Raw genomic sequence first — 12,708 nt, forward strand, 5'->3', positions numbered from 1 at the left:
CGGAACTGGCAGCAGTTTGGTGGGCTCTCAAGGATAATCACCAGACCTATACCAAGATTGAAGTTCTCACGGACTCACTACAGGTTGTTCGAGCTTTCCATGAGAGGGAGGAAGTAAGCATCGAGGCGAGAAGACTAATTGAGGACATTAGGAAAATTATTAATGGTTTAGATTATTTCTGTATTTCTAAAGTGCCTAGAACTGTTGTTGCTAAAGCCCATGACCTAGCCCAAAAAGCTAGGAGGGGGATTAGCTTTGTTGTTGTTGTTTTCCTGTTGCCAAAAAAAAAAAAAAAAATCATGTTATTGGTTCATGTCATGCCTTACCTTCATGTGATGAACCTTGCCTTCTTTGAAAAAATCTACAATAAACTTGGACATAGCTTCCATGTATGCCCAACAAGCGCTACGCGTAAATGCGTAATACAGAGAAAGGGAAATGGATTCCTTCCTCTTCAAATCCTCTAATCCAAACATAATTGTAAGGAACTATCGTCGTATCTTCTAACCTAAAAAGCAATTACCAATTACTCGTATTAATGTGTTAACTTCTTTCATTACATGAGAAGCTTAAGATATACAAACAACAAATCCTATTTCATCTATTACAACTCTTATACTCAAACTTTGGGCACTTCTCATGCCATTTACTTACAGAGTGCAATTCAAGATATCAGTATTTCTTTGAAGCAAATTGGACGTATAAAACCTCGTGAAAGCTAATAAGTATCGATCTGTACAGAGCCTTCCACCAAAAAAAATCACAACCTTCAAGAAGAACCATCTTTGGGTTCTTCGTAAACGAGAATAAAACACAAGACATAAAGGCATTTGGTTGAATTCCATGAATAAAAAACGATGTATTGATTTCGCCCATTATTTTCTACCAAAGCTAAGGCTTTCGGGATTGATTTCGTCTAAGCGTATTAGTATGGTACCGCAAGTCTCATCTTCAATCCATTTAATGGCTTCCTTCTGCAATAGCTTTAATATCTGTCGAACAAAAAAACAGAATGTCACCTTATACATCATCTACGTTCATTTCATTCACGCTATATAGATAGTAGTACCACTTAATAATCGAGAAAAGAATTCTGCAAAGAGATAGTAGTACCACTAGATACGGAAAGCGTAAAGAATAAAAGGGACGGAGGGAGTAAAAACTAATGCAGTTATGAAGACTTTAGACAACCAAAGAATTCTAGGCAGACTAACAGTAATCGAGGTTTACCAGTCGCTTGCGCTTTTCAACATCTTGATCAACATTCCCAACAAATATTTTCAGATCACGGACAACTGAAACGGTAAAAACATGGACAGTTAAGGTCATAAGATCACAGCTACATCCTAAATGCATTGTCGTAACAAGACAAATACGGGGAAACTGATGAGCTTACATGGTATGCCAGAGAGTGTACGAAGCTGAAGTTTTACAAGACGTATTGCCTCTTTAGGATCGTGATCTTGCAAGTCAAGAGACATTTCCTGTGGTATCTCGCCATCCCCACTACTATCACTGAAAAAACAAAGGTGGCATAAAAAGAAGAAGGCACACTAAAAGTCCAACTATTTTAACAATATTCACCTGGTCTCAAATATTTTTGTGGCGGATTCTTCGTCAGCTTCACGTGCCTTATTGTAAAAGAACTGTCCCTGTATTCAGAAATAGATGGTAGAATCAGTGGCGAATGTTAGTTATGCTTTGGGTGGGCCTGGCCCCCCAGGCGAAAATTTTTGTAATGTATTTTTAGTTACGTCCCCTCTAAAAATTTGTGTAAATTACATACTATATTGCTTAATTTTTCTATTGGCCCCCCTCGTAAAACTGATCAAGATCCGCCAGTGGGTAGAATCACTAACTAAAGCCAAATGCATTTGGTTTTAACTATTTAACTATTAGAATTTAACAACCGCCATGAGAAAAACAGTTCCATTCTAGAAAGAGCCAAATTGGATGCCAGACAATTTAACCAATGAGTTGCAGTAACAATAATCACATCATCGCAAAAATACACACATTTAAGCATTTCAAACACTATGTTGGACATGAGAGTAGCAAAAAGTTTCAAGACAGAGGAGCAGTCCAAGTGTTGAAGAATAATATTTCAAGTTCAACACTGTTATATACTGCCTCCTTTCTGTGTGTATTTACTAACCCCAAAGTGCGTGATAAATACAAGTTTCATGTCGATGTAAGTGTTGCCAATTGTGTGAGAAGCTGATTAATTCTTGTCCGAGTACATTAGTACCGTAGTTGCATATTTTTAATACATCATTGATAAACATACACTCAACCTAGACAAAGAAAAAATTCCAACCTTTTCCCGAAGTACGGTTGCTCGACCACAATCACCCCTTGCAAAAGCTTCTGCAGCCTTTTAGAAAATCATAAATACTAATCAGAATCAAGCTTCAGTTATCAAACGAGTAGATTGAGTTTATCAAAGATTTCATGGTTGTCCTAAATTATCAACAGAAAACTTACAGCTTTATAATATTCCTTCATTGTCTCGCGGTGTTCTTTTACAGCTTTGCGAAGGATATGGTAGCTACCTTCTTCAGCATCATCTACATAACAGAATATTATGATATAAATAACACTGCATGTGTTGCCTCCAGTATCAGGTACATATCACACAAAATAAAGTTAAAAGGGCTTCTAACTTAACACACTGAGATGCTAAACCTTCCATCAGATAGCAAAGCTAAATCAAAATGAGGCAGACAGCTATTTAGCCTGTTTACAATTTATTATGTACCACCACTTGAAAGAAAAATTATAATGGGCGATATTTCTATTTTAGGCCACTGCAAACTAATAGAACACTTTCTAAGTTTAGCAAGTTCAACTGTTCAACTGTGTACTTCCTGTATTACCTTAGTGACACCCTTAAATAAGAAGTCCAAAAAGAAGCCAAGAAGAGTTGCATTTTTCCTCACTTTTTTTTAAAAATAAACCTTAATCGAACGTGACCTATTATTTAGGGACGGAAGGAGTAAATAATAAAATAATTAGAATATATATACTCTGTATCTTTCAACACAAACTAAGATGAAAGAACTAAGTTAGATAATGCACAGTTACACAAGGGAGACGCAATCATAAATTGGATAGGAAGATCATAGCGTCACATTTACTAAAGAGGGATTTTGTATGGATTACTCAATGCAACAAAGCCGGATAGAGCAGCAAAATATTCTTGGCAATGCATAAAGTTAAGTAAAAAGTGGCCATATGTGGATTAACAAGGTGAATGTGAATTCTAAGTTTTAAACTATATAAGTCCAAACATATATTCCTTTCCTCTGACAGGTTATTTGATGCAAGTTAGAAATGGATATTCATACAGATTATAGAATACGGAAAATACCTTTCATGTTGTCAAGGTTAGGACTTGTGGTCATAACACTGTCCTCAGAAACGTCCTTCAGAGGCTCAGGAACCACTGCCCTGGTTGCCCTAGATCTTGTAGCTGATTCCAGTACTTCCAGTACAGGAGAACTGACATACAAGTCTGCTCGTTCATATCTCTCACTGGTTTGCCTTGATGGGATTGAATTGGTTCTCGTGGTTCTCCCATTGCTGCACAGAACAACCAAAACTCGTTACTGAAGCTCAATAATACCTCTACTTTCCCAACGTGGAAGATGTACCCAGATACTACTCCCTACGTTCCTAAATAAGTGTCCACTATTCTATTTCGGACGTTCCCTAATAAGTGTCCACTTTCTACTTTTGAAAATACACTTCTCCAACTTTTCCATAAATCATGATTGTTTTTTCTTACACATTCTACACTTTTCCCACTTTTTCATCCCCACATCCACTTTTATTTGTACTTTATCAATAAACAATTATCTACTTTATCCCTTTCCCAAAACCACACTCACAATCATTGTTTTTCTTACACACTTTTCAGTTTTCTTAATTACCGTGAATTCTCTCAAAGTGGACACTTATTTAGGAACGGACGGAGTAGTTGATAACTTCACACTGTTAGCCTAGGGTCATTAAGCAACCCAAATCAGACTTCCCTGTGTTCAAGGAAAAAATAGAAAGGTGGGGCAACTTCATTCCCTATATTGACCTAAATAGTGGGTCTGGGGAGGATTAGGAGTAGACCTTCCAGCAGACTTTTGATTTTGCACTTGGTTCTCAGATGAAAGACTTTGTGAATTGGAATGCAGATTACTTCCCTGTAGATTGTAAGCAATTAAAAAGTCAAAGCATAGAATATGAATTCCAAATAGTCTCATTCATATAAGCAGGAAAACCATAATGGAAACTGAACGAGAGATGCTGTAGAAAACCACATTCTCAGTAATAATACAGTCATCGCAGCTCCATTAACATTGTCTATATGTAGGATTTAATTCAATAATCTTTCATGACTAGCTAAAAGTAATATCATCTGACATCTATTTTCTGAAATTGGACTTTTGAAAATGGTCCAAGAGCCAAGATACTAAACACACCATTGGATGCACATTTGAAATAGCTTACACTTATTGGCATTCCAACAGCTTTCTTATTTTCTTAGAGGTACTGGGTGAGCAATGCTTCGAAAAAGAGAAGAAAAAGGAGGGGAAGAACGTGAAAAGCTAGTGAAATCATCTATACGGAAGATAGCAAAAGATACTCCCATCCCACATCTACCCAGATGTCATTGCATTAACATGTACTGATGTGTATCTTACACTTTCCATATAGCTAAGATAGCTAATCCACTTAACGCATCCATTCCAATCAACAAGCTTAATCGATACAAGATCTAAAGCTAGTAATAATACAACTAGTGACTAGCTATAAGGCTACCCAACTAGCTTAGCTTACCTTTGTCTCTGCCAAATAGAGACTCATTACATTGCTTCTTAGTCTATAATGTCACAAAGAAGTTACTCATTCAACTAACTCACTGATCTTTTGCAACTGGATGTGTGTTCCAACTTATGAAGATAGTAACAGGGGAGAAGGACTTAACAAACCAGGGGTATACAAGAATGAGAAACAAAACTTAAAGCAGTTGGGGTCAAAGGATGACCGTTTTTCATACTTAAAGGAACCTTGATATTCTGGTTAAGAAAAGAAGATGATTCGACATGGGAGCTAAGATTTTGAGAAATAGAACTTTTCCTAAAAAAAGAAGAAAAGGGATAGTCCCTTTATTTCCAGAATGGTCAAGAATGAGTACCCTACTTCCTTCCTTTTTTAGCTTTTCCAATTGAAGACTTCACATAACAGCCTCCACTATCCAAACAAAAAGGTTGCATACATCGTACCCTCTCATTTCGACCAAAGACACACTGGATATTGTCATCACATCAACAACAACCTAAATACTAATTTCTCTTTCTAAGAGCATTGCATGCAAATAAAAATCAAGGGTTACAATTTTACAATTTAGCAATTCAGTTGCCAGTCTTTCTAAAATCCAATTCTCTAAAGCCTTAGCAAAATGTAAACATAGTATATCAATAAAACCTGAACACTGTTTTGGAAAGTATTCTCCACAGTCTAGTGTAGTCATTAGTCTGAATCAGTGGAAAAAAAATGTCAAATAATCTACTTACCTCAGACATCGTATTTCTTCTGTCGAGAGTTACAGCCATAAGATCTAACAATGTCTCCATGCTCTGCAATTTTTATCAAAACATACACATGAATTACCATTTAAAATAAAACTAAACATCATTTTGCAGATTTTGGGACATTAGAACAGGTATTGAGCAAGTAGTTGAAGAAAGAGCTAGACTAAACAGCCAGAAGCTTCTGCTACAAAAGCTTGGGATAAGCAATCCTGTAAAGTTAATTATGTCCAAGGGTAATTCAAACACAGAAGAAAAAAGAAATATTGGCCTTTCGACCCTTCTCTTGTAGAAATACTACAATTTTCATCCAATGATAACCAGCAGTAAAACGAGACATGACAGGTGACAACCCTTGCTACAAATCTACAATTAACAGTTCCACTTCTGTATAGTCAACCAGACCACAACCATGGCAGCATAAGCCTTTTTCCAACTGTTTGGGAAGTTTGGGTACTTGGTCGGTCAGCAGACCAAGACAGAAGACAATGGCGACCTAGATTTGTGTGTTACTTAATATGCTCATTTACCCCTCTTACTACGAACTGAGTACACCCGTATTACGTACTGCGGATTAGTATTTTGGAACACTTTGGACTAATTTAACATATTCAGGTTGCGAATTGTGTGCTCATACTTGTACCGTGTACTGAAGCGTACTGAGTACTTGGTAACACTGCTATAAGTAATCGACCCAAGTGCCACGAGTTATCTGAATAGTCATCATAATAACTTGGCAGAGTTGACACCTGTCAACAGCAGAGGTTCAATACAAGTGGTCAATCCCTCATTGACCTCCTTTTCATGCCAATAAATTGCAACCAAGGATAAAAATTGAGGCAAATCTCTTATTCCAGAAAAAAAATAGATGTGAATTTGCTCTCTACTTCCCTCGAATAACATCCAAGCTTAAGTTATGCATATGAGGGGGTTTTCCTCAAACTTATCCTCGAGGCCCGAAACTGTTCATCTTGCAGGCACCTGGTCATCCAACTAGCACCAGCATCAGCCCGTCCCCTGCACACTTTACCTCACTAGCCTTATGATTGTTTCAAACCCGAAAAAGAAAGTTTGATTTAAACTACCTTATGAGGTAATTATCTAAAAAATAGTTAAATGGTAGTTCTTTGAATAAACAAGGTAGTTTTCATTAAAAATTTCCTTTCCTATAAATTCTAAAATATTTAGGTTGATGTTAATTTACACCTCTTGAATGATCTATAAATTTTGAGATACGCATTACGCCTCCGCATGCAGTTCATATCATTTACTTTTGTGGTTGACAGGCATCAATAAAACGGGTGTTAATAACAGTTGAAACATCATGGATCCATGCTCAAGAACATAGAAAATGCTTCACAGTTACACAGAAAAAGAAAAAAGGTCAATTGTCCATGAAACTTTGGAAATGAACATGCATCATAATGACAGATGGATAGCCTTGTGGAGGAGAACGTAAATAGATAGAGGAGAAGAGGCATATATAACCTGACACGTAATTCATACCTTCTTCATGTCATATCCACAATGACCTGACATTCAGATTAAATAGTAATTAGTAGCTTCACATAAACAATTGCTCGAGTGATTTCTCAAGGGGACTGAACAAGAAGAGTTCGAAATATGCTATTGCAGAAGCCCAAAACAAAAACATTTCAATCATAGACATTAACAGCTATACAAAAATTTAAGACAACGTCCAATAAGTTACGTGTAATATACTCAGGGAAGTTAAAAACTGATAAAGATAGAAGATAGAGGGATACCTAAGAATTAAGATTAATTACAGGATTACGGTATACTGCTCAATTTGGGTTATTTCAAAACTTGATTCAGTGATGATGAACCAATTTGAATAACACAAGGACATCCACAAAAATAAAATGATAACTAGAAGAAGAAATGTTACCTAAAACTTCTCGAATAGCACTTCTTTCCAGTTGAGATCCGCGTCCAAGCATTTCAAACAAAAAATTCTCAATGTCATCATTCAAACTGACATCACTTGATGATGAGGATCTTTCAGAAGAACTCGAATGGATATCCCTTGAAAGTAAGGGTTCATTAGAAATATTAACAGGTATTGCAAAACTCTTTGCCTCTACTTTCAAAGGCTTTGTCCCAGTTTGAGTTCCATTTGATCCGGCAATGCGCCAAACACAATTTTTCTCACGAACATTTGAAACTGTAGCCACCGAAGCCGCCTTTACTTTAACAGGCGTTTTCTCGTCAGGAATTTTATTTGATCCAGCAATGCGCCAAACATAATCTTTCCCAACAATATTTGAATTGGTACCCACTGAAGCAGGATTTCTATTCAACTTTGACGCTAAAGAGTTGTTCCTATTTGTATAACGTGACTTGTCTGAGTCATTATAATTAAGAACTTTTGAAGAAGTTTCACAATTTCTCAATCCTTTATATACATGGTTTGCATCGGCAGATAGGCTTGTCTGCATCCCACGCAGAATATCACCAGCCAGGGTAGCATCTCGGCCTGCCTTGCAAAAAGCAGAAGCAATCTCCTCAAGAGAAAATGCAGAGCCAAAAGTATCAAGCAGACTTTTCAATAACTTATCTTCATTATCAATCTCTTTTGTAACCAGCGGAACCTCCATTCTGACAAACTTCAGAACCGCATAAAAATAATATTAACTAAGTTGAATAACAAACGTCAAAGAAAAATTTATAGAGTACTTCCTATTCAAACACAGACACTCTCATCTATAGTTCACAATTGCATATCAATAGAGCAGAAATGACACAGGAACCCATATGAAAACTAAAGAACTGAGCAACCACAAGTATTGTCATGAACTAACTTAGATGGAAAAATAAACATCTAAGTTAGTTTATTCTGATATCTCCGAAGACACAGCATTCCCACAACATATACAAACAGAAAACAGAAAACAGAACCTATGGTGGATGGTGCTAGACCATTTCTAACACTCCTTTGGACCACCCTACTCACTTTAAAAACATAGTGGTCAGAACAAGACTTGCGATGTGAGCGGGCTACAGAATCTTAAATGGGAAGTAGAATAACATGCCACTTAAGGAAAACAAGGAAAAGTTGGAGCAACAAGTCTTTTAGCCCTGACCAGTAAGTTACTATGAATTGCAACATAACATAATGAGAATTCCCGCACTCCCACATGTCAGAAGTAGGAAAAAGTCTGAGACACACCCCGAAAATGCAACAAAAGCCAACCAAATGTCCCAAGCAATCCCCTTACCAGTGAGTGTAACATCACAAAATCTTCATTGAAATAAAGTTTAAGGGAAAAATAAAACTAAAAGCAAACTCACCAAAATGGCACGATTACAATGAGATATCAGGCAATCAATTCAAGACTAATTATTTACATTTCTATTTGACTTGCTTACTCACCCTTCCTTTTATTCCTCTTCATCTTCATAGAGTATAATAAGTGGAGAAATCATTTAACCATTTATACTCAGAACATCATTAATGCTCCTTAATCAAACGTTGCAATGTCACAGAAAAGAATATAGCAAGTCAAAACCAATTGTCAACCTCAATATCAGTTATAATTCTCAACATCTCCAACAAATTTTCTGACTTCTATACACTAGTATTATCAACCATCAAAAATCAAAAGTCGTACATCTAATTATAACATACAATTATTAGTCATTGAACAACAATGCAGACCACCCCCAGGGCCAGAATTGGTTAAAGTCTTGGGAGTGATACCCAAAACCTCGGATCGAATCTCCTCTAAATCAAGACCATTGGTGGCTATTTATACACCAACAAAAAATAAGGCATTAAATTCATCAGATACTTTGTAATGAAGATGCCATACATACATACAATTGACATTTTATGCAAAACCAACCCATAATTGGAAAAACCCAAGAAAGGGAGAGTCCCACTTTTACAGTAACATATAATTGCAACAAATTATAACCAAAATAAGAAATCCAAATCCATAGTTAAAAAGAAACAACATACTTCATTTATTACAAAAAGAAATTCAAAAATGATTGAAACCCCTGATCATCAATTTCACATTTACTGCAACCATCTGTAGTAACTGAAAAACTGAAAAGAAAATGCAACAAAAAAAAACAGACAAAATGGGAAATTAAAAGAAGTGAATTTGAAGAAAGATGCTTACTTTCTGATACTAGGGCTCCAATCTTCAAAGCAAAATTAGTAACTTTGCGGACAAAAACATGTATTGAAATATTAAACCAACAATCTTCTCCAAAAAGAACAGAACTTTGAGGGTTTACTTGACGATTAGAGGATCAATTTGTTAGGCAAGAACACCAACTTCTGTTTTCATGATGAATTTAATTGGGGTGTTTAAACCTTTCTCCAACGATGGAATATTGCGACAAGTGGTGAAATATTCATGACAAACAGAAAGCTATAGAATCATGTTAGTGGTGTTGACCGCGATTGACTCACATTGACCCATCATAAGTTCAATTGTCCATACAAAAAGACGGTAACGGTAACTAGAGAGTTCAAAAGTTAACCCGCTGCGAGTCGGCTGCCAGTAACACGACACTAACCGGATAAACGAGTATCAAAATTTTAGTAGGTTTATTTAAGCAAGTTAACATGAGTTTAACCATTTATGTGTTTATTTAATAATTAGAATGTTTCTCTCAAAAAAATAAAATTAGAATGCATTCATGTTAATGCTTGAATGCTAGATGCCATTATGAGTTTATTTTTAATAATAAAAAAAACTAAAGTATTATTTTAAATTTTTAAAGTGGAGTATCGAGAAATGTTAGGATGGGGCTTGGAGGATTGTGATTAGGGATGGACATGGGTCCAGGACCTGGTCCAGTCCCGTTGGACCCGGCCCATTTTTAAGGGTCTAGGTCTAGTTATTTGAGACCCAATGGATCTGGGGCGGATCTGGACCATGTGTTTAAAAACGGGTCTGGGTCTGGTCTAATATTCTCAGACCCAGACCCGGTCCATATCTGGCCCATGTGCCCGGTCAATTATTAGAAATTAGAAATTGGCTAATTAGATACATTCATGCATTAGTATTTTGGCACTAATTTGCGAAATGTGATGTTTTATGTATCGAATGTAAATATGAGATGGTAAATGACGGTTAAATTAATGGCGCGAAGGTAGTTTCTAAGACAAAAATTTTAAAAATAAAAAATAACACTAGACCCATTTTTGACCGAGACCCATTAGACCCATTGGATCTGCGTATGGGTCTGAATTTTTCAGACCCAATGGATCTGGGACTGATCTGGGTCCGCCTAAAAAATATTGGTCTGGGTCTGGGTCTCACCAGACCCGGCCCAGGTTCGGCCCATGTCCATCCCTAATTGTGATAAAAAGTTTTAAAAGTTGCTAGGATAGGAATAGTTGGCTTAGGGTTTTTGATTGAAAATTCAAAAGTAATGTCTTTATTCGCATAACTTAAAAATAGGATAATTTCATATTTTGCCACCTTTTAAATTTTAGGATTTTGTATTTATCACCTTATAAAATGTAATTTATATACTTTTGGGTAAGACGGTCTACCGGTTAGACCACTTTTATGCACTGAAACCAATTAGTTATGCACTTTAACTAATTAGTTAACCACTGAATCAATTAGTTAAGTCTGAAATAATTAGTTATGCAACCGAACCAATTAGTTTTTGTTTTTTTTTTTTGATAGGAAGCTTGCGCGGGCATTTTATTAATGTAAATCAATTTCCGCTATAGTTGTTATACTTTGCGGAAAAGAGCCAATACAAACATGTTCTGTATGATTACTAGTATCCCACCTTGCCACTAAATGAGCTACCGTATTACATGCCCGTCTAATATGAGAAATATTAAAAGATTAAAAAAGCAAGCTATCTTGTCTAATGTCTCCGTAGATCAGATGGATTGGGGGAAAGACCCCTACTTGAACACTTCGTCTCATTGACCACATTTATAGCATCGATCACATTCTATCAATATACGATCAAAACCAAGTCGTCTAGCCATTTGCAAACCATACCGTACCGCCAAAGCTTCAGCAATCTCTGGAGTTGTGCAGCACTTACTACCAAACCAATTAGTTAAGCACTGAACCAATTAGTTATACAATGAAATTGATTAGTTAAGCAATGAGATCAAGTAGTTAAGATTTTATGAGTTTTAGTTAATAATAAGTTTGTTAAAAAATAATAAATATTCGACTCATAAATTTGACTATTTGTCTTTATACCTTAACTATTTTGTTATTCAATTAGTTATGAACTAGTCTTATATGCACGCTATGCGTGCGAGATTATACACAAATTAAAATTGTGTTATTATAATTAATCACCACAAATAATAAGCAAGAAAAAATGTTTACAAAGTTCGATCATCAAAAGAATTTTATTTCCTACGAAGTATATATATGAACCCTTTTTGAAACATTTTTCGATGCATTTTTCAACTTGAAGGCGAGAAAATAGTGCATTATACGCCCTTACCCTACCAAACAAAACACACACAAAGAAAAAATGTTACGTTATACAAAAATAACATAATATAAATTGACTAATATAAAACACTAATTCCGCATCGAAAAAAATAATTACCCTGTATTCTTAGTTGTTCCTCGATTACTGTAATTTAAAACATCATAGGTGCAAATCAGTGGAGCTCTGTAACAATATTTGAGAATAAAAATACAATTACATAAACTTACACCATATATGAATATCTATATCACAAAAAATATTAAGTTATGTAGATGAATAAATTAGTTATACAGTGATAGAAAATTAATAGTTCTAAGGTAACAATTTACACGCGACATTATTGTAAAGTAAGTATTTAAAATAAAAATGATTGAAATAAGAAATACAATTTTAAATCTCTTTGCATAATTATAAGACCCAATTCTACTACTCTCTCGAATGAAAACCCTGATAATCGTAACTCATTTAATTTAATATAATTGCATTTTAATTGAAAAGTAAGATTCACTGTTCAATCATAACCACACTTATTTTTGTTGGGTGACCTAGAAAGCTCCGTCAACTACAGAGACTCCAAGAACTCTCCGGTTCACTCTCATTTCTCTTTGGCCCTATTTGGTTCAATATTAGTAAAGGAAGGGAAGAGAAGAGAAAGGAAGGGAAG

The 12,708-nt window shown here is 35.6% G+C and overlaps 1 protein-coding gene across 2 annotated transcripts; it reads right to left on the minus strand.

The window, feature by feature from the left end:
* Window positions 1–535: 535 nt before the first annotated feature.
* Window positions 536–10,038, minus strand: LOC110793281 (putative nuclear RNA export factor SDE5). 2 transcript variants are annotated; one of them, XM_021998141.2, is made up of 12 exons: window positions 9,734–10,033; window positions 7,495–8,212; window positions 7,092–7,117; window positions 5,571–5,633; window positions 4,123–4,196; window positions 3,371–3,582; window positions 2,485–2,567; window positions 2,318–2,374; window positions 1,585–1,652; window positions 1,397–1,515; window positions 1,231–1,295; window positions 536–992 (listed from the first exon to the last, which is right to left on the minus strand). In XM_021998141.2, exons 2-12 carry the CDS (start codon window positions 8,201–8,203, stop codon window positions 876–878), a joined length of 1,593 nt encoding a protein of 530 aa, XP_021853833.1. In that variant the 5' UTR covers window positions 8,204–8,212; window positions 9,734–10,033; the 3' UTR covers window positions 536–875. The 2 variants fall into 2 exon arrangements, 1 of the variants encoding a protein (XP_021853833.1); XR_008923421.1 differs by having other exon boundaries at window positions 917–992; window positions 2,318–2,367; window positions 9,734–10,038.
* Window positions 10,039–12,708: the final 2,670 nt, after the last annotated feature.

This window comes from Spinacia oleracea, chromosome 6 (assembly GCF_020520425.1).
Source record: "Spinacia oleracea cultivar Varoflay chromosome 6, BTI_SOV_V1, whole genome shotgun sequence".
Classification (NCBI taxonomy): Eukaryota; Viridiplantae; Streptophyta; class Magnoliopsida; order Caryophyllales; family Amaranthaceae; genus Spinacia; species Spinacia oleracea.

Excerpts from the sequence above, each read along its gene's own strand:
- LOC110793281 (XM_021998141.2), bottom strand. The coding sequence starts at position 8,203 with ATGGAGGTTCCGCTGGTTACAAAAGAGATTGATAATGAAGATAAGTTA. Across the intron at positions 2,568-3,370 it reads TAACCTTGACAACATGAAAG|ATGATGCTGAAGAAGGTAGC; the intron begins GTATTTTCCGTA and ends TCTGTTATGTAG. Across the intron at positions 1,296-1,396 it reads TACACTCTCTGGCATACCAT|TTGTCCGTGATCTGAAAATA; the intron begins GTAAGCTCATCA and ends TTACCGTTTCAG.